Below are 20,374 nucleotides of genomic sequence, written 5' to 3'. Positions count from 1 at the left end.
AAAGACAGATTGATAATTTCTAATAAAGAATTGCTAATTAAAGGTAAAACTTCCTTAAGCAGCCTAGTCGGAATCGGGTCTAAGAGACAGGTGGAAGGTTTAGACTTAGAAATAGTTAAAGTCAATTGTTGAAGGTCGATGGGAGAAAAGCCATCTAAATATATTTCAGGTTCTACAGCTATGGATCGATCGGTACTGGTTGAGGGCAGTAGATTATACATTTATCTCTAATAGTTAGAATCTTATCATTAAAGAAGTTCATGAAGTCACTACTACTGAGGTTTATAGGAATACACGGCTCAACAGAGCTGTGACTCTCTGTCAGCCTGGCTACAGTGCATTCAGTACACATAAACCATCACATGTCACATTATGTATTAAATGACCTTTCATTCAGTACACATAAACCATCACATGTCACATTATGCATTAAATGACCTTCCGTTAAGTACACATAAACCATGAATGCGTGAATGACATGTACTGAAACATTGCTTTCTGTTTTCATAATAACTTTATTTTCAGAGTTGTTTTGGATTGCTAACATGTTTGAGTCAAAAGTCTTCACACAGTCAGTGAAACAGAAGTCTATATGGACCAAACGTTGAATCTTTTTTCATTCACACTCCACCACCTGCTCAACACTTTCTATCTGCATTACTTTTCTCAAATGTTAACACACTGTTTAGAAAACTGTTAGAAACTCGTTTAAAATAGAATGATGGCACTTTTCATGCATTTAAAATCTCTGAGGAATACTTACAATAAAATAAAAAAGAATTATTCCAAACACCGCTGAAACCCAACCAGATATCCTGTTTAATGTCTTTACCAATCACAATGAAGAAGAAGAAGAAGAAGGAGAAGAAGAAGAAGAAGAAGAAGAAGAAGAAGAAGAAGAAGAAGAAGAAGAAGAAGAAGAAGAAGAAGAAGAAGAAGAAGAAGGAGGAGAAGAAGAAGAAGGAGGAGAAGAAGAAGAAAGAGAAGAAGAAGAAGAAGAAGAAGAAGAAGAAGAAGAAGAAGAAGAAGAAGAAGGAGAAGAAGAAGAACAACACAGGAGTAAATCCTCCTCTCTTTGAGAGATTTGGAATTTCAGGACTTTGTTTTTTGTTTCAAAACTTTATTTTGCACAAGTAAATTAATATATATATATATATATATATATATATATATATATATATATATATGAATACAATGTTTCCTTTATGAATATAATATTTCCCTTATGAATATAATGTTTCCTTTATGAGTGATAATGTTTCCTTTATGAATATAATGTTTCCCTTATGAATATAATGTTTCCTTTATGAGTGATGTTTCCTTTATGAATATCATTTGAGTTCAGGATGACACATCTTTTTCCCATAATTGTGGAGTGGAAAACAGAGTTAAAATCATTGTCAGATATTTTAGATTGGATTCATCATGTGACCATACTGCCCTCCAGTGGTCACTTGGAAATAACACATATCTGACACGCATGACCTCTGTTAATCCTGTATACCCAATGTATGTAACTGAAATTCCATCTCTGTATCCGTACAAGTGTGTAAGGTCTGTTAAACTCATAGTGAAGAAAAGTATGTGGGATATTTATTAAAATGTTAGATTAGTTAAGCTACCAAACCAGAACACACCGAAACTAGGAAACAAAGGAATCCGAAATCTTGGCAAAAACAAAGCCATAAAATCAAGCCACACCCTGGGACCCGACACCTATCCTGAACGGATAAAACCAGGAGATTTCCTTTGTTCGCTCTCTTATTTTTCTTGTCCTCTTGTGTTTTCGTTGTTCGTTTATGTTAGGTGTACGTTTGTTTTTAGTCTGACGGAGATCCTAACACGTGACCGTTATTTTATTTTTAGAAACAGCAATTTTGCCAGTATTTTTCCTCCTCAAACTCCTTGGAGCATCTTAGAATTATTCTTTCAAGCAAGCCTTATTTTTAGTGAACATCTGTTGACCTCGTGAGATATCAACTTTAATTATTATCGTTTAGGCCAAACGAGATTAGTTAGAGAATATCAGCGAGTAGCCTCAGTTAGCGAACTATTCAGAGCTCCATCCCGCTCCACACACCGGACCGGATCCAACACCCATCTTGAAGCAAGACACAAAGAATTCAGAGACTTTTGCCTGCTGACGGAGTGAGAACCCCGGAGACATCGGAGAGCCAGCGGAGAGCCAGCTGAGAGCCACAGGTCCGTGAACCCTCAACTCCACCCTCAACGGCAGAGACCCGCAAAAGGCATCCGGACCCCTCGGCACAAAGTAGGAACATTTCAACTGTACTGTGATCCAGAGTTGGTGTAATGAGCAATCAGTAGGTAGGTCTTTAACCACTGCTGGTGACTGGAAACGTCAGCTTTCAAGCGTCGGGCAAACGAAGGCTAGGGCGACTTTTTCAAGCCAGACTTCTTCAAGCAAAGACTTCTCGAGCGTGTACTTGCGGGTCAGTAATTTGATTATATTGACTACCATGTGTTTGCATCCTATTTCTGTCCGTTGGTCACGTAGACAGTGGGTCACTCCCAGGTGCCGTGACCCCACTAATCTCATCCATCCCATTCTCTCAGCTCATGGTGAGCAGGTGGTGTCAGGGGGGCTTTGGAATTGTCAGTCGGCAGTGCCGAAAGCTGAGTTCATCTCAGGCTACGCATCCTTGCTCTCCCTCAACTCTCTTGCTCTAACTGAGACCTGGATCACACCAGAAAACACCACCACACCCGCAGCTCTGTCAGATGTGAACTCCTTCTCTCACACTCCCAGAGCTGCGAGGCAAGGTGGTGGCACTGGCCTGCTAATTTCCCCAAAATGGAAATACTCTCTTGTCTCTGTTCCACAGTTCTCCCCTTCCTCTTTCGAATTTCATGCTGTTACTGTCACTTATCCAGTCAAGCTCACCATTGCTGTTGTGTACCGCCCACCAGGCCCTCTTGGTGAGTTCCTGGAGGAGCTTGACACACTAGTCTCGCACTTCCATGACGATGGCTCCGCACTCATCATGCTCGGCGACTTCAACATCCAGACTGATAAGTTAGAACCTCTGCTTTCCTTCCTCTCCTCCTTTGACCTTTACCATTCCTCTTCTCCTCCTACCCACAAGGCCGGCAACCAGCTGGATCTTATCTTCACTAGACACTGTTCTACCGCTAACCTCTCTGTCACTCCCCTCCAGCTCTCGGACCACTACTTCATGTCCTACTCCCTCTCCCTCTCCTCTCCCCCCTTACTTCCTCCACCTACCCACATGGTGAGTGGAACTACCATTGTGCTACCATTATTCCTGACCCTGAATCCTTCTCTCTCCTATCCCCCGATACTGCTACTGATCTTCTCCTCTCCACCCTTTCCTCCTCTCTGGACAACCTCTGTCCCTTCACCTCCAGGCCTGCACGCCTAACTCCTCCTGCCCCATGGCTGTGGGACTCAGTGCGTACTGATAGACGGAGCCTAAGAGCAGCTGAGCGTAAATGGAGAAAAGGCAAACTCCCGGAGGACCTTCTTAACTTCCAATCTCTTCTTTCCACTTTTTCCTCCTCTCTAGCTACTGCTAAAGCGGCTTTCCTCCACTCTAAAATCCTAACCTCTGCTTCCAATCCTAAAAAACTCTTCAAAACTTTCTCTTTACTCCTCCAACCCCCACCTCCTACTTCCTCCCTTCTCCCTGATGATTTCGCCAACTTCTTTGACAAGAAAGTAAACGATATCAGATCCTCCTTCTCTCAGCGCCCCTCTCCCTGTCCACCCTCTCCCTCTCTACCCTCTCCAGCTCTTCCCCCTCAGCTCCCCCTTCCCTCTCCATGCCCCATCTTACCCTATCTTGCGCCCCTCTCCCCTAACGAGGTCCTCGACCTAGTTACATCTAACCGCCCCACCACGTGCTCCCTTGACCTGATCCCCTCCCCTCTTCTTCAGTCTATTGCGACTGAACTCCTTCCTTTCCTCACCCACCTCATCAACACATCTCTTGTTTCGGGATGTTTTCCCTTGGCTTTCAAGACTGCCAGAGTCACCCCCCTTCTGAAGAAACCATCACTTGACCCCTCTGATGTCAAGAACTTCAGACCGGTTTCTCTTCTACCCTTTCTATCCAAATCACTTGAACGTGCTGTCTTTAACCAACTGTCTTCCTACCTCCACCAGAACAACCTCTTGGACCCCCACCAGTCCGGGTTCAAGGTGGGTCACTCGACAGAGACAGCCCTCCTTGCGGTGACAGAGTCGCTTCATGCCGCGAGAGCGAACTCTCTCTCCTCTGTCCTGAGGACAGCGGAGTGAACCACCAGATCCTCCTCTCCACCCTCGAGGGGGTGGGCGTCTCAGGCTCTGCACTCTCCCTGTTTGCACCCTACCTGACAGGTCGATCCTACCAGGTGACATGGAGGGGGGCCGTGTCGGAACCATGCATGCTGACTACGGGGGTTCCACAAGGTTCAGTTCTGGGCCCCCTTCTCTTCTCGCTCTACGCAACATCTCTGGGTTCTGTTATTCACTCGCATGACTTCTCTCACCATTGTTATGCCGATGACACCCAGCTGGTCTTGTCATTTCCCCCCGGTGACACCCAAGTGGAGGCACGCATTGCTACGTGCTTGGCTGACATCTCGACGTGGATGGCGACACACCACCTGAAGCTCAACCTGGACAAAACCGAGCTACTGTTCCTCCCGGGGAAGGCTTGCCCCGCTGAGACCTGTCCATCACCATTGATGATACCGTGGTGACGCCAACTCGGACTGCGAGGAATCTGGGTGTGACCCTGGACGACCAACTGTCGTTCTCAGCAAACATTGCATCGGTCACACGCTCCTGCAGATTCCTGCTCTACAACATAAGGAAGATTCTCCCCTTCCTCACTGACGAGACGGCGCAGGTGCTCATCCAGGCTCTGGTCATCTCCCGCCTGGACTACTGCAACTCACTACTTGCCAGAGCCCCGGTGTCGGCCATCAGACCTCTGGAGCTCGTCCAGAAAGCTGCAGCTCGTCTGGTGTTCAATGACCCAAGTTCTCCCACACAACTTCCCTTCTCCGTTCTCTACACTGGCTCCCTGTAAGACAGTTTAAGACTCTGGTGCTAGCCTACAGGGCAGTGAAAGGAACAGCTCCTTCCTATCTCCAGGCCATGGTCAAGCGGCCGATCGACCCGGTCACGGCTTTTTTCTGTCCTGGCCCCACAGTGGTGGAATGAACTCCCCACTGACGTCAGGACAGCAGAGTCACTGCCCATCTTTCGGCACAGGCTGAAAACTCATCTCTTCAAGAAGTACTACCCTGAGCCTTCCTCGTAGCACTTATTGCATTCGTATTAGTTTGTTGCACTTATTGTTTTCGTAGTAACTTGCTTCTGCACTATACTTTTGCTCTGGTTTATGCTTTTAGATGCTTGTTTAAGAAAGGAGATGCACTTATGACTTCTGGTGACTAGTAGTTCTCTTGAATACCTATGTTGAATACACTTATTGTAAGTCGCTTTGGATGAAAGCGTCTGCTAAATGACTGTAATGTAATGTGTAGGAGATATAGAAGCTCTGAATAATAATATAGATTGACCGGATAGAGCAGGGGCCAGAGAAAGAGGAGCCCGCAACTTTCCTTAACTATTTGATATAATATTGCCTGATTATCTGAAATCCATTCATTCATGTTTTGTATTGTTCTTTAATTAATAATCCTGTTGTACATTCATTATATTACCTTTTTAATAAATTACCCATTTATCGCCAAGTCGAGACTGGATAATTTGTTACCAAATTATTGATCATATTTTTATTTGTTTCTTCTATTCCGAAGTGGTGCCCCGCAATTTTTACGTAAGCAATATTTTTATTTTAACGTAGTCATTAATACCCGCTACATGAGTGATAATGTTTCCTTTATGAGTGATAATGTTTCCTTTATGAATATAATGTTTCCTTTATGAGTGATGTTTCCTTTATGAATATAATGTTTCCTTTATGAATATAATGTTTCCTTTATGAGTGATAATGTTTCCTTTATGAATATAATGTTCCCTTTATGAATATAATGTTTCCTTTATGAGTGATGTTTCCTTTATGAGTGATAATGTTTCCTTTATGAATATAATGTTTCCTTTATGAGTGCTGTTTCCTTTATGAATATAATGTTTCCTTTATGAATATAATGTTTCCTTTATGAGTGATAATGTTTCCTTTATGAGTGATAATGTTCCCTTTATGAATATAATGTTTCCTTTATGAGTGATAATGTTTCCTTTATGAGTGATAATGTTTCCTTTATGAATATAATGTTTCCTTTATGAGTGCTGTTTCCTTTATGAATATAATGTTTCCTTTATGAATATAATGTTTCCTTTATGAATATAATGTTTCCTTTATGAGTGATGTTTCCTTTATGAATATAATGTTTCCTTTATGAGTGCTGTTTCCTTTATGAATATAATGTTTCCTTTATGAATATAATGTTTCCTTTATGAGTGATGTTTCCTTTATGAATATAATGTTTCCTTTATGAGTGATGTTTCCTTTATGAATATAATGTTTCCTTTATGAGTGATAATGTTTCCTTTATGACTGATAATAATTGACAGTGTTTTTATTTGGATAACTTTTGTGTGTTTTGTGGTTTCAGTGAGTTTTGGAGTTGAGATTAACTGATTGGCTTTGATGCATGTTGGTAATGCAGACTGAAAAAGTGTCTTCAGTATTGACCTATGCTTGTTAGCAACTGAAAAACAGTAACACTAAAATATTAGTACAAACACAAACTCGATGCGGACAAACTCTATTCAAGTAAGGGTTTCTGTCCAAAACAGAATTATGCCTCCTAATAAGGATGTTTTCGGTTTCATCCATAGTGCATTTAAAAATTAATGATGGTGAATGTTAATGATGACCAAGTGGTGCATTGGTTTAAATGTTGCTGTCTCTCATGGGACTACAAACATGGCCGACATCAGGGAGGATCCTCAGGTTTTAGTTCTGAGCTCTGTGTTACTCAGTTTGTGTTCACTTCGGTTTCCTCCAACCACAGCATGCTGGGTGTTACGAAAACTCCTGTCTCTGCCTCAGCAAGGCAGCTTTAGATCTGGTGACCTGAGATGGATTGTGATCCTGATCCACATGTTATCCTGATCCATATCCAGTTCAGACAACAAAGATAAAGACAGCACAGAGAGATAAACAGGAAGTTCAACCTGTACCTGTAGTATTGGCACACCTGTCCAAGTGTCCCCTTGTGATTGCTGCAGTCTGAGGGCTATGAGGCAAACTCGCCTTCCTCATTGTGTACATAAAGGTCTGCTAGCTTCCTGAACCTCGGCCCCCACTCTTTCAAGAAGTCGTAGTTCTGCTCGGACTCTAATGAATCTAAGGAATCTAACGAATCTAATGAGCTCCATGAGTTAAACAAGTTTAACGAGTTTAATGGGCTGAGTACCTCGGAGGCCGACCCGCTGCCCTCGAAGGCATAGGTCTGCAGAGAATCGTAGGGGGGCGCCGTCAGGTCAAGGTCTGCCTTCTGCAGTCTGTCCCTGATGAAGTCCTGGAACAGCCGGTTCTTATCCATCTCATACTCCAGTGTTTTGGTGAGAAGTCCCGGCGGGTGGATGCCAGGGTCTTGGCACGTTTGTTTTGTTTCGTTAAGGTGTCTCAGAGCGAACATGTCGAAGGCCTTGGTGTCCTCCTCACCTCCTCCTTCATCATCATAACGAACGATGTTCTCACGAATGTCTCGCTCATCGTCCATCATGGGCTCCCTCCTCCTGTGTCTCAGGGCAACCGTCACCATGACAACACCTATGGAAGCAGGAAAGAGTGGAGCGAATCGAGAGGTGCCTGTAGGTGGTTGGTAGTCAGTATTTGGGTGCTATCATGACTGTGTGTCACAATGATGGTAGCACCCTACTAGAATAATGGTAGCACCCTCCCAGAATAATGGTAGCACCCTCCCAGAATAATGGTAGCACCCTCCTAGAATAATGGTAGCACCCTCCTAGAATAATGCTAGCACCCTCTCAGAATAATGCTAGCACCCTCCTAGAATAATGCTAGCACCCTCCCAGAATAATGGTAGCACCCAACTAGAATAATGGTAGCACCCTCCCAGAATAATGGTAGCACCCAACTAGAATAATGGTAGCACACTCCCAGAATAATGGTAGCACCCTCCCGAAATAATGGTAGCACCCTCCCAGAATAATGGTAGCACACTCCCAGAATAATGGTAGCACCCTACTAGAATAATGGTAGCACCCTCCCAGAATAATGGTAGCACCCTCCTAGAATAATGGTAGCACCCTCCTAGAATAATGCTAGCACCCTCTCAGAATAATGCTAGCACCCTCCTAGAATAATGCTAGCACCCTCCCAGGATAATGGTAGCACCCTACTAGAATAATGGTAGCACCCTCCCAGAATAATGGTAGCACACTCCCAGAATAATGGTAGCACCCTCCTAGAATAATGGTAGCACCCTCCTAGAATAATCATAGCACCCTCGCAGAATAATGGTAGCACCCTCCCAGAATAATGGTAGCACCCTCCTAGAATAATGATAGCACCCTCCTAGAATAATCATAGCACCCTCGCAGAATAATGGTAGCACCCTCCCAGAATAATGGGAGCACCCTCCTAGAATAATGGTAGCACCCTCCTAGAATAATGATAGCACCCTCCTAGAATAATCATAGCACCCTCGCAGAATAATGGTAGCACCCTCCCAGAATAATGGTAACACCCTCCTAGAATAATGATAGCACCCTCCTAGAATAATGGTAGCACCCTCCCAGAATAATGATAGCACCCTCCTAGGATAATGGTAGCACCCTCCCAGAATAATGATAGCACCCTCCCAAAATAATGGTAGCACCCTCCAAGAATAATGATAGCACCCTCCCAGAATAATGATAGCACCCTCCTAGAATAATGATAGCACCCACCAAGAATAATGGTAGCACCCTCTCAGAATAATGATAGCACCCTCCCAGAATAATGGTGGTGGGTGCTGTCATTATAGTGGGTGCTGTCATTTCAGTGGGTCACAATAATGGTAGCACCCTCCAAGAATAATGATAGCACCCTCCCAGAATAATGGTAGCACCCTCCTAGAATAATGGTAGCACCCTCCTAGAATAATGGTAGCACCCTCTCAGAATAATGGTAGCACCCTCCTAGAATAATCATAGCACCCTCGCAGAATAATGGTAGCACCCTCCCAGAATAATGGTAGCACCCTCTCAGAATAATGGTAGCACCCTCCTAGAATAATGGTAGCACCCTCTCAGAATAATGGTAGCACCCTCCTAGGATAACGCACACTGCGTTACTGTGCTGACCAGCTCAGTGTGGTATTTACTCCACTCTTTAATATGTGTGCTAAGAAAGGCCAGATACCTCAGATATGGAAGAGCTCCACTATAATACCAGTAGCGAAATCAAAAAATCCCAAAGAGCTAAAAGACTTCAGACCAGTAGCACTTACATCCTTAGTAATGAAAATTTTTGAAAAAATTATTAAGGATGAAATCATGTCCCTGGTCAGTGGTAAACTTGACCCATTGCAGTTTGCATATCAAACTGGGAAAGGTGTAGATGATGCAAAACTCTTCCTTTTAGACACAATGTATAAACATTTAGAAAAGCCTGGATCTCATGCTAGATTGTTATTTGCAGACTTTTCTTCTGCTTTCAATAAGATGCAGCCACATATTTTAATTGAGAGACTAGCTGCTGAGTTTGAGTTACCCCATCAGATACTGTTGTTGCTTTTAAACTTCTTAACAGACAGAACTCAGAGGGTCTCTGTAAATGGACACTTGTCCCAGGCCATTACATCGAATACTGGTTCACCTCAAGGGTGCGTACTCTCACCCCTGTTGTTCATTTTGTACACAGATAGCTGTAGGTCCTCTCAACAGGGAAGTTATCTAGCTAAATTCTCAGACGACACTGCGTTGCTGTCCCTTTTCCAAGGTCCACATTGCAGCCATGGCCTTGCTTTGACATCGTTTGTTAATTGGTGTGATAACAACTTCTTAGATCTAAATGTAGAAAAAACAAAGGAGCTAGTCATAGATTTTAGGAAAGTGAAGGGAGCGCTCAAACCAAGTGTCATCCATGGGGAGGAAGTCCAACTTGTAGACACCTACAAATATCTAGGCACAGTATTTGATAACCAGCTTAAATTTCATCCAAATACTGAGGTAATTGTTAAAAAGGGACAACAAAGAGTTCACCTGTTGAGAATGCTGAACTCTTTCAGTGTCTCTAAAGTTATTTTGAGAATTTTTTACCAATCTTTTATTGAGAGTCTTTTAACTTTTTCATTCATATGCTGGACTAAAAGTCTGTCAGTGAAGGACATGAATAGTTTAAATAAAATTGTGAAGATCTGCTCTAAGATCACTGGCATCCAGCTCAAGAGCATAAGTTCATTGTGGAACAAACAAGCAGTCCAGAAAGCTAAATGCATTATCAGTCAGCCTGACCATGTCCTCAGTAAAGAATTTAAACTAATGCCTTCAGGGCGGCGCTACTGTTCAATCAGGACAAGAACAATGAGGTACTCCCACTCTTTTATCCCTGCAACCATCAGGTTACTAAATGATGACAAAAGTCAGGAGTAGGTGGAGAGCACACCAGTGTTGCTGGGTGTTTCCGGGGGCAGGGTGGTTGTTACTGACGGGTTGAAATGAATTGTGAGTTAAATGTGTGTGTTGGACTGCCTTTGATATATGTTTTTGTCTATCTCCTATTGCTATTTATTGTATTTATTTTATTAAGTAATTTATTATGTGAGACGGGAAACTGTGAACGAAATTGCCCATTTTGGGATAAATAAAGTTTTTCTAATCTAATCTAATCTAATAATGGTAGCACCCTCCCAGAATAATGATAGCACCCTCCCAAAATAATGGTAGCACCCTCCAAGAATAATGATAGCACCCTCCCAGAATAATGATAGCACCCTCCTAGAATGATGATAGCACCCTCCCAAAATAATGGTAGCACCCTCCAAGAATAATGGTAGCATCCTCTCAGAAAAATCATAGCACCCTCCCAGAATAATGGTGGTGGGTGCTGTCATTATAGTGGGTGCTGTCATTCCAGTGGGTCACAATAATGGTAGCACCCTCCAAGAATAATGGTAGCACCCTCCCAGAATAATGGTAGCACCCTCCTAGAATAATGGTAGCACCCTCTCAGAATAATGGTGGTGGGTGCTGTCATTATAGTGGGTGCTGTCATTTCAGTGGGTCACAATAATGGTAGCACCCTCCAAGAATAATGGTAGCACCCTCCTAGAATAATGGTAGCACCCTCTCAGAATAATGGTAGCACCCTCCTAGAATAATGGTAGCACCCTCGCAGAATAATGGTAGCACCCTCCCAGAATAATGGTAGCACCCTCTCAGAATAATGGTAGCACCCTCCTAGAAAAATGGTAGCACCCTCTCAGAATAATGGTAGCACCCTCCTAGAATAATGGTAGCACCCTCCTAGAATAATCATAGCACCCTCGCAGAATAATGGTAGCACCCTCCTAGAATAATCATAGCACCCTCGCAGAATAATGGTAGCGCCCTCCCAGAATAATGGTAGCACCCTCTCAGAATAATGGTAGCACCCTCCTAGAATAATCATAGCACCCTCGCAGAATAATGGTAGCGCCCTCCCAGAATAATGGTAGCACCCTCGCAGAATAATGGTATTATCCTCCCAGAATAATGGTGGTGGGTGCTGTCATTATAGTGGGTGCTGTCATTTCAGTGGGTGCCGTCCTGATTGTGTCTCAGGTCTCACCCAGCAGTGAGAGGACACAGGTGAGGGTGGTGGCGGCAGCAGCACTGAGTCCGATCAGTAGCGGTGAAGTCTTTTGGCTGCAGGAGCGTCGGTTTCCGTCAGCGTCGCAGTCGCAGACGGTGATGGACAGCGTGTTGGTTCCGCTCAGAGACGGACGGCCGCTGTCTGAAATCACGACGGGCAGGAAGTGGACCGGCTGATCTCGCTGCAGGAAACCAGACTGAGTAAGAACGGACGCCGTGTTGTCTGAGGACAGACGGACGGACAGATGTTAACAGCTGAGGGACGCCACCAGGTTGAAGAACCTGCAGAACTTTAAAATAACTGACTCAACTCGACCCATTTTCAGACTTTTATCCAGAAAATGACATAATATTGATAAATAATATTAATCATATAATAGTCAACCAGAGAAGCCTTTCTTTAACATCGGTCTCCTGCTGCTGGTTCTCTTCTTCAACGTTTAAAGGAGTGTTAACGTGTGATCAACCAGCGGCCTACAGACACGTCCAGCAGACACACAGCAACATGATCATCCTGATGACAGCATCAGTTCTCACTGGTAGGGTTCCTCAGGGTTATTTTGTCCCTTATGTTTCTAGTTTGGTAAAAGCGCCCTGGTGTAGCAGAACATCCTGAGAACATCGCTTAACATCGTTCTCAGGTCACAGAGAAGAAAGTGAAGAGCTTTGTGTCGACTCCATCCAGCCGTCACAGAGTTACATGCTCATGTATCTGGGGCTTCGTTATTTTAGACATTTATGATTAGTTTGGTTTTCGTGGTAGACTGCACCTTTATTGTCTCTCAGGGTGAATTTGAGGTTCCCAGCAGTCTTGGTGGTCAGAGAGAACAGGAAGTGATGTCCGTTCTCTGGTTCATCACGATCCACAGCGCTCAGGGTCTCAATGATCTGAGAGGTCAAAGTTCAAACACATAAAAGAAAAGGTCAGCTGGCACAAAATGACACTGTTTGTTTTAACTCACTTACAGTTTAATCCTGAGTTCATGCAGAGATTTAAAGCTGCAACATAGAGGAAATCCATCTGAGTCCTGCTCACATCATCACCATGGAGTCATGTAAGTATGATCTGAAACTATCAATACATATTTCATCAATGATCCTGGTCATGTGACATCGTAGTAGGCTTGTTTAAGATGAGCCAGACCACCTAACCAGAAACCTAGTCCTCCACCTTTGTCAAGCCAACTCCAAGCTGCTGGACTGCAATCAGCTACTGTTGAAGCCACAGCTCATCTCAAACAGGCCTAGTGCTCCTGGTAATTTGACAGACTGATAATGGTCATGTGACAGAAGGACTCCGGTCATGTGACAGACTGATAATGGTCATGTGACAGACTGACTCCGGTCATGTGACAGATTGAGTTCGGTCATGTGACAGACTGATAATGGTCATGTGACAGACTGATAATGGTCATGTGACGGACTGATAATGGTCATGTGACAGCAGCTCAAAGGCACTGAATGAGTCACACATCTGCAGCAGCATTTACTTCCCTTTACGCTTAAAAGTGTTAGGTAAACAGCAAATAAGAGTTTAGCATAATTTTTAAACAGTTTGTTCACAGCTCTGTTCTGTGTCTCTGTATATATAAATATATATAAATATATATTTATATATATATTTATATTTATATTTATCCTATAACCACAAGGCTGGCGGTTAAATTCCCGGCTCCTACAGTCCGCATGTTATACAGTTTAAGTTTTATATTTTTGGGGAGTTTCTCCTCTAATACAAGGCTGCTTTGTTTAACACATGGATCCGTGTTTCTCCCATGTATTCTCAAAAAGAGAATAAAACAACCTTTAGATAAAAGACTACTACTATGTTCAATGTAGTGAAGCAAATCCTTCAAGCAATAGGAGGATAATGTTATTATTTGACATCAGTTATAAACGCTGCAGTAAAAAGGTTTATGTTGTAACAAACAGCACCAGATGTAGATTCCTACCTGCCCAGGTTCGGCATTCTCACAGACGAATGTTTCATACTCGACGGCGAAGCTTGGAGCGTTGTCATTAACGTCTGTCACAGAGACTAGAACCGTAGTTTTCCCCACCTGAGACTGATCCACTGACACAGACACACAGAGACACACCTGTCAGCTAGTCCACATGAAGCTACAGTTAGCACCTGATTAGCTTAGCTTAGCATGAAGACTGGAACCAAGGGAGGACAACTAGCTTAGCTTAGCATGAAGACTGGAACCAGGGGGACAACTAGCTTAGCTTAGCATGAAGACTGGAACCAGGGGTACAACTAGCTTAGCTTAGCATGAAGACTGGAACCAGGGGGGACAACTAGCTTAGCTTAGCATGAAGACTGGAACCAGGGGGGGCAACTAGCTTAGCTTAGCATGAAGACTGGAACCAGGGGGGACAACTAGTTTAGCTTAGCATGAAGATTTACAGCTCTCTGTGGCGTGGATGGTGATGTTGTGCACAGCGATGATCTCTCTGTCCAGAGGTCTGGCTGTTGTGATGACACCTGAACTTCTGTCAATATTAAAGTAACGGTCCACATCTGACTTCCTGTCTATAGAGTACCTGCAGACACACAGTGGTAAAGGATTTACTAACGTTAAAACATCATTACTGCTGTGGACTCTGTGTAAACTACGATGTTTCATACGTGACAGGGCTGCTTGTGGTGTCGGGGTCGTGAGCTGAAACTGATCCCACATCAGTTCCCACTGCAGCTGCCTCTGAGATCAGCATCGAACCGACAGAAGAGAAGACTGGAGGCTCGTCCATATTCTCAACAAGCAGTCGGATTGTCACCACGTCACTGAACGGACTCATGGACAGGAAACGAGTGTCCACGTAACGATTGGACGCCTCGATGCACAGCGTGAAGCTTGACTTGGTTTCAAAATCCAGAGTCTGGAGGAAGGAGAGAGGGGAGGGCAAAAGAACAAAGCTTGTAGATGTTCTATTCTCTGATTATCTCAACATGTGGAGATAAAACGTCTCATACAGAGTTCTTCAAGTGTGATTTAAAAGGACATGACTTACACAACTAAAATATGTCTAACGATTCTTAACCAAACAGAGTAGAGAGGATTCTGCTTTTGAATTGGGAAAACAGATGTTGTGTTCAATGCATCCCTGACATAACTCTAAATGTAAAACAAACAGCAGCTGTTCACAGAAGAGGACTCTCCACTGGGACCGTCACAGAAAACACCAAAATAATCCAGGAAGCTGCTGGAGCAGTGTGCAGACTAACGCAATGATCAAACAGGCAGAGAGCTCAGAGCTCAGATGTTCTGATGTTTGGATGTTCTGAGAGCTGGAATCAGAGGGTTGCTTGTTGAAATCCATGGAGTAAAAGCACATCAAACCAAAACGAGAATGATCGTCCTTAAGAAGAAGTGGACATTAAGAAACTGATCACCGGTCACTTCTGCAACATGCCCAGTACCTGCTATAAGGAAACCAGTTCCTTCTATAATGTGGCAAATACCATCTCCTAGGGAAACCAGTACCTCCAACGAGGAGACAAATACATCCTACAAGAAAAAAACAGTATGTTACATGTAAACCTGTACCTGTTGCAACAAAAACTAGTATCTTATGCAAGGAAACCAGTAATTCCTACAAAGAAACCAGTACCTGCAACAAGAAAACCAGTACCTGCTTGGAGGGAACCAGTATCTTCCGCAAGGAAACCAGTACCTGGTACAAGGGAACAGTACCTCCTACAGGGAAACAAATACCTTTTACAAGGAAACCAGTTGCTCCAATTAGAAAACCAGTACATCCTACAAGAAAACTAGCGCCTGCTACAAGAAAACCAATACCCGCTACAAGAAAACCAGTACCTGCAAAAAGGAAACCAGTATCTTCTTAAAGGAAACACAGAAACTTCTCCCAATGTACCAGTACCTTGTGCAGTGTGACCAGCCAACGCTGGAAATGGACCAGTACCTTGTGCAGTGTGACCAGTCCTTCTTGTGTGTTTGGATCAGAGATGATCCTGAACGTTCCCAGTCCATCTCCATCCAGGATCCTGTAGTCCATCTCAGCATTTGGACCAACATCCAGATCCAGAGCTTTGATCTTTGCGACCACTGTTGAAACCAGAACCGACTCTGGAACCCTGAACTGGTAGCTCTCTGTAGGGACACAGGTACATGCACAGGCACACACTGTTATACACAGGTATACACACAGGTATACACAGTTATACATACAGGTATACACAGTTATACACACAGGTACACACAGTTATACACAAGTATACACACAGGTACACAAGTATACACACAAGTATACACACAGGTACACAAGTATACACACAAGTATACACACAGGGATACACAGGTACACAGAGTTATACACAGGTATACACAGGTAAATAAAAGTATACACATATGTACACAGGGTCACACACAGGTACATACAGGTACACACAGGTGTATACAGGTACACACAGGTAAACACACAGGTACATACAGGTACACACACAGGTTAACAGGTGTATACAGGTACACACAGCTATACACAGGTAAACACACAGGTGTATACAGGTACACACAGGTATACACAGGTAAACACACAGGTTGACAGGTGTAAACAGGTACATACAAGTATACACAGGTAAAAACACAGGTACACAGGCTCCCACACAGGTAAACACAGAGGTATACAGGCTCCCACACAGGTACACAGGTGTAGACAGGTACAAACAGGTATACACAGGTAAACACACAGGTTAACAGGTGTATACAGGTACACACTGGTATACACAGGTAAAAACACAGGCTCACACAGGTGTATACAGGTATACACAGGTAAACACACAGGTACACAGGCTCACACGCAGGTACAGAGGTAAACACACAGGTACACACAGAGGTACACAGTTAAACAGAGGTACACAGGTTTATACAGGTACATACAGGTATACACAGGTAAACACACAGGTACACAGGTGTATACAGGTACACACGTATACAGACTGGCACCATTATTATATTTATTATAATCATTTATATCATATGAATGACTTGCATGTATGTGCGGCAGCCGGTAGCTTTCATGTTTTTAATGCTTCAGATGTCGGCCATATTATCTGCACAGAGAAGTGTTTTTATTGCTGCTGTTTACATTTATTACGACACAAATTAAAAAATGTAGTCCAGGAATGTTCTACTGTTTTGGTTTGGTTTGTCATGTTGTTCTTGTGTTGAAAATGGGCTTCAATTGCATTTTGTGTGCTTCCCTGCGCTGCATAATGACAGTAAATGATCCTTGAGTCCTTGTTCATCCTGGTCACATGACATCTATTCTACATTTATATTATATTGTATTCCTGATAGGAGGGTCCCTCCTCTGTTGCTCTACCTCAGGTTTCTTCCTTTTTTGGGGGAGTTTTTCCTGTGCCGATGTGAGGGTCCTGGTACAGAGGATATCATATGTTGGACAGATTGTAGAGCCTTCTGAGGCAAATTTGTCATTTGTGATATTGGGCTGAATAAATACATTTGAAAACTGAATTAATATGCCTCTGTGGCCCGTCCACATAAAGTCAATGTGGGGAGACACAGAGGTGTAACGCGTCACCTGTCCGGGTTTCTACGATGTCATATGTAAAGGTCAGACTCACTGCGGGGGAAGCGAGGCGGGTTGTCGTTGACGTCGGTCAGCATCACCGTGACCGAAGTGGTTCCTGACAGACCGCCCATCTGACCTTTCATGTCTTTGGCCTGGATGACCAGCAGGTAACGGTCCCGCATCTCCCGGTCCATGTCAGGTAGAGCCGTCCGCACTACACCTGCAGGACAGATGAGACTCAGGTTCAATACATGTTTTATGTACATCTATCTCTCTCTCTCTCTATATATATATATATATATATATGTATATATATACATATATATATACATATATATATGTATATATATACATATATATATATATATATATACATATATATATGTATATATATACATATATATATGTATATATATACATATACATATATATATATATATATACACACACAGTGATTTTATACATCATTCCTCAACTGAAGGTTGATCTCTAACATGTCTTTCAGTGAGCTGGAAAACATCATGTGACCTCTGACTAATGAAACTGTGAGCTAAAATAAAAGGAGCATTTAGAGTGAAGGAGACTGAGCCTAAAGCTCACACACAGACACACACACACACACACACACACACACACACACACACACACACACACACACACACACACACACACACACAGACAGACAGACAGACACACACACACACACACACACACACACACACACACACAGACACACACACACACACACAGACACACACACACACACACACAGACACAGACACACACACACACAGACACACACACACACACACACAGACACACACACACACACAGACACAGACACACACAGACACACACACCGACACGCGACACACACACACACACACACACAGACAGACACACAGACACGCACACACACACACACACACACAGACAGACACAGACACAGACACACACACATGCACACAGACACACACACACACACACACACACACACAGACAGACACAGACAGACACACACACACGCGCGCACACGCATACAGACACACGCACACGCACACACACACACACACACACACACACACACACACACACACACAGGTGTTCAGGTGTTGTGTTCAGGTGTGTTCAGGTGTTGTTTTCAGGTGTGTTCAGGTATGTTCAGGTGTTGTACTCAGGTGTTGTGTTAAGGTGTGTTAAGGTGCGCTCAGGTGTGTTCAGCTGTTGTGTTCAGGTGCTGTGCTAACCGGTCTTTGGCTCCACAGAGAAGTATGGCTGACCCTGCTGGATGCTGTAAACCAGTCTGGCAGAGTTTCCATAAGTGGGATCATCAGCATCTGTTGCCATCACCGTCACCACCGACGTACCTGCAGAGAAACATCTTCATCAGTAAAAATAAAATTATTTAACTTACAAAGTACCTCCTTAAAAACATGGAAGCATCTCATTTAAAGCCCACGCATACTCTGCCTGTGCACTCATTCAGAGTCCTCCACAAGCTTCCACTAAGTTCAAGTAAGTCAATTCTATTTCATGAACAGACTACAATGTTTCTTCTTTAATATGAGAAGCCAATCTTTCTCAAATGAATCCAGTTTCATCTCTTCTGTCAGTTTTTGCTGTATGTTTGCTGTACGCCGTCACAATAGAGGATTCATGTTCTGCTCCACCCTCTTCAACACCGACACATTTTATTCAGTGACATCAAGTTTTAAAAAATGGTCTCACTACAATGAAATGTCTGCTATGGGGAAATCATGGGTTTACACATTAATCCAATCTTAAGACTGTTAAGGGAGCCCATCGTGCACAAACCATTTAGAATAGGTGGAAACAACACATTTATACTGCATGCAGAAAACTTGAGATGAGAGCATTTCTGGAGGACCTCGACCATAATGCCATGCAGGCTGGAAACATCTCTAAATAAGATAAAAGTAAACAATCCATTGGACATTTAGTCAACTGAAGTCATTGTTGTAAAGGTTCTAGAAAATCTACTGAAGATGTTTGTGTTCTTGTTTCCTTTCACCTACATTACAGAAATGTTTATATTGGGAACAGTTGAGTGCCTGATCACTTCATATCTTCTCATCTGATAAAGTTCTAGATCAGTGTCAACAGGTTAACTCTGCCAAACAAAACCACACATTTAGTCTGCAGGTGTTCAGACTCACCTACTGGAGACCTCTCAGCCACTCTGGCGGTGTATGGTCCGTCCAAGAACCTGGGCTCATTGTCATTGATGTCCTGGACTTTGATGACAAACTGGGACTCAGGTTCGACAGGCAGGTTGGTATTTTGGTCTCGAGCTTGCGCTCTCAGGGTGTAGTATGCCTGCTGTTCCCGGTCCAGCCTCTTGGTGGCATGAATGTCTCCTGTGTTCTCATCGATGGTGAAGATTGACATCGCTCCTTCACCATTCAGGACGTACCTCACCTGGCCGTCACCTTTATCCATGTCGGAGTGGATCTGCAGGGACCAGAGGCAACCATGGAAATCGTCAACAAAAACATTGTAAACTGTCAGAGATAACCAAGTAAACCACCAGAGACCTTTAGAACCATAGGAAATAACCAGGTAAACCACCAGAGACCTTTAGCACCATAGGAAATAACCAAGTAAACCACCAGAGACCTTTAGAACCATAGGAAATAACCAAGTAAACCATAGGAAATAACCAAGTAAACCATCAGAGACTTTTAGAATCATAAGATATAACCAAGTTAACCATCAGAGACTTTTAGAATCAATGTTAGAGTGTTTTTGTACCTTCCCAACATACAGCGGCTCATCTCCGGTGTACTCCTCCAGGACGAAGAACTGGTTCCACACCCAGCTCCTCCTCCTCCTCTGGTAGCAGTGGACACCTCCTGCTGCTCCTTTTCCTCGTCTTTGTCCTATATCACATCCTCTTCCTGACACCTGACGAAGGAGGACGGAGTTCAGGGTCATCGCCTCACAGCCTGGCTCCTCCCATAGTGACAGCACTAACACACTGAGCAT

At 43.5% G+C, this 20,374-nt stretch overlaps 1 protein-coding gene across 1 annotated transcript; it reads right to left on the bottom strand.

The window, feature by feature from the left end:
• Positions 1 to 7,242: 7,242 nt before the first annotated feature.
• Positions 7,243 to 20,374, bottom strand: LOC129115995 (cadherin-7-like). Its single transcript, XM_054627143.1, has 11 exons — positions 20,141 to 20,374; positions 19,546 to 19,840; positions 18,616 to 18,735; positions 17,421 to 17,588; positions 15,740 to 15,927; positions 14,442 to 14,692; positions 14,220 to 14,356; positions 13,762 to 13,883; positions 12,580 to 12,697; positions 11,787 to 12,032; positions 7,243 to 7,781 (listed from the first exon to the last, which is right to left on the bottom strand). The coding sequence occupies exons 1-11, from the start codon at positions 20,372 to 20,374 to the stop codon at positions 7,243 to 7,245; spliced, it is 2,418 nt and encodes an 805-aa protein (XP_054483118.1).

Source organism: Anoplopoma fimbria, chromosome 3, assembly GCF_027596085.1.
Source record: "Anoplopoma fimbria isolate UVic2021 breed Golden Eagle Sablefish chromosome 3, Afim_UVic_2022, whole genome shotgun sequence".
In the NCBI taxonomy this organism is placed as follows: Eukaryota; Metazoa; Chordata; class Actinopteri; order Perciformes; family Anoplopomatidae; genus Anoplopoma; species Anoplopoma fimbria.
This window is presented reverse-complemented; position numbering and strand designations above follow the sequence as displayed.

Excerpts from the sequence above, each read along its gene's own strand:
- LOC129115995 (XM_054627143.1), bottom strand. The coding sequence starts at position 20,374 with ATGCTCAGTGTGTTAGTGCTGTCACTATGGGAGGAGCCAGGCTGTGAG. Across the intron at positions 14,357-14,441 it reads ACCACAAGCAGCCCTGTCAC|GTACTCTATAGACAGGAAGT; the intron begins GTATGAAACATC and ends GTGTGTCTGCAG. Across the intron at positions 12,033-12,579 it reads CACCCTGAGAGACAATAAAG|ACAACACGGCGTCCGTTCTT; the intron begins GTGCAGTCTACC and ends GTCTGTCCTCAG.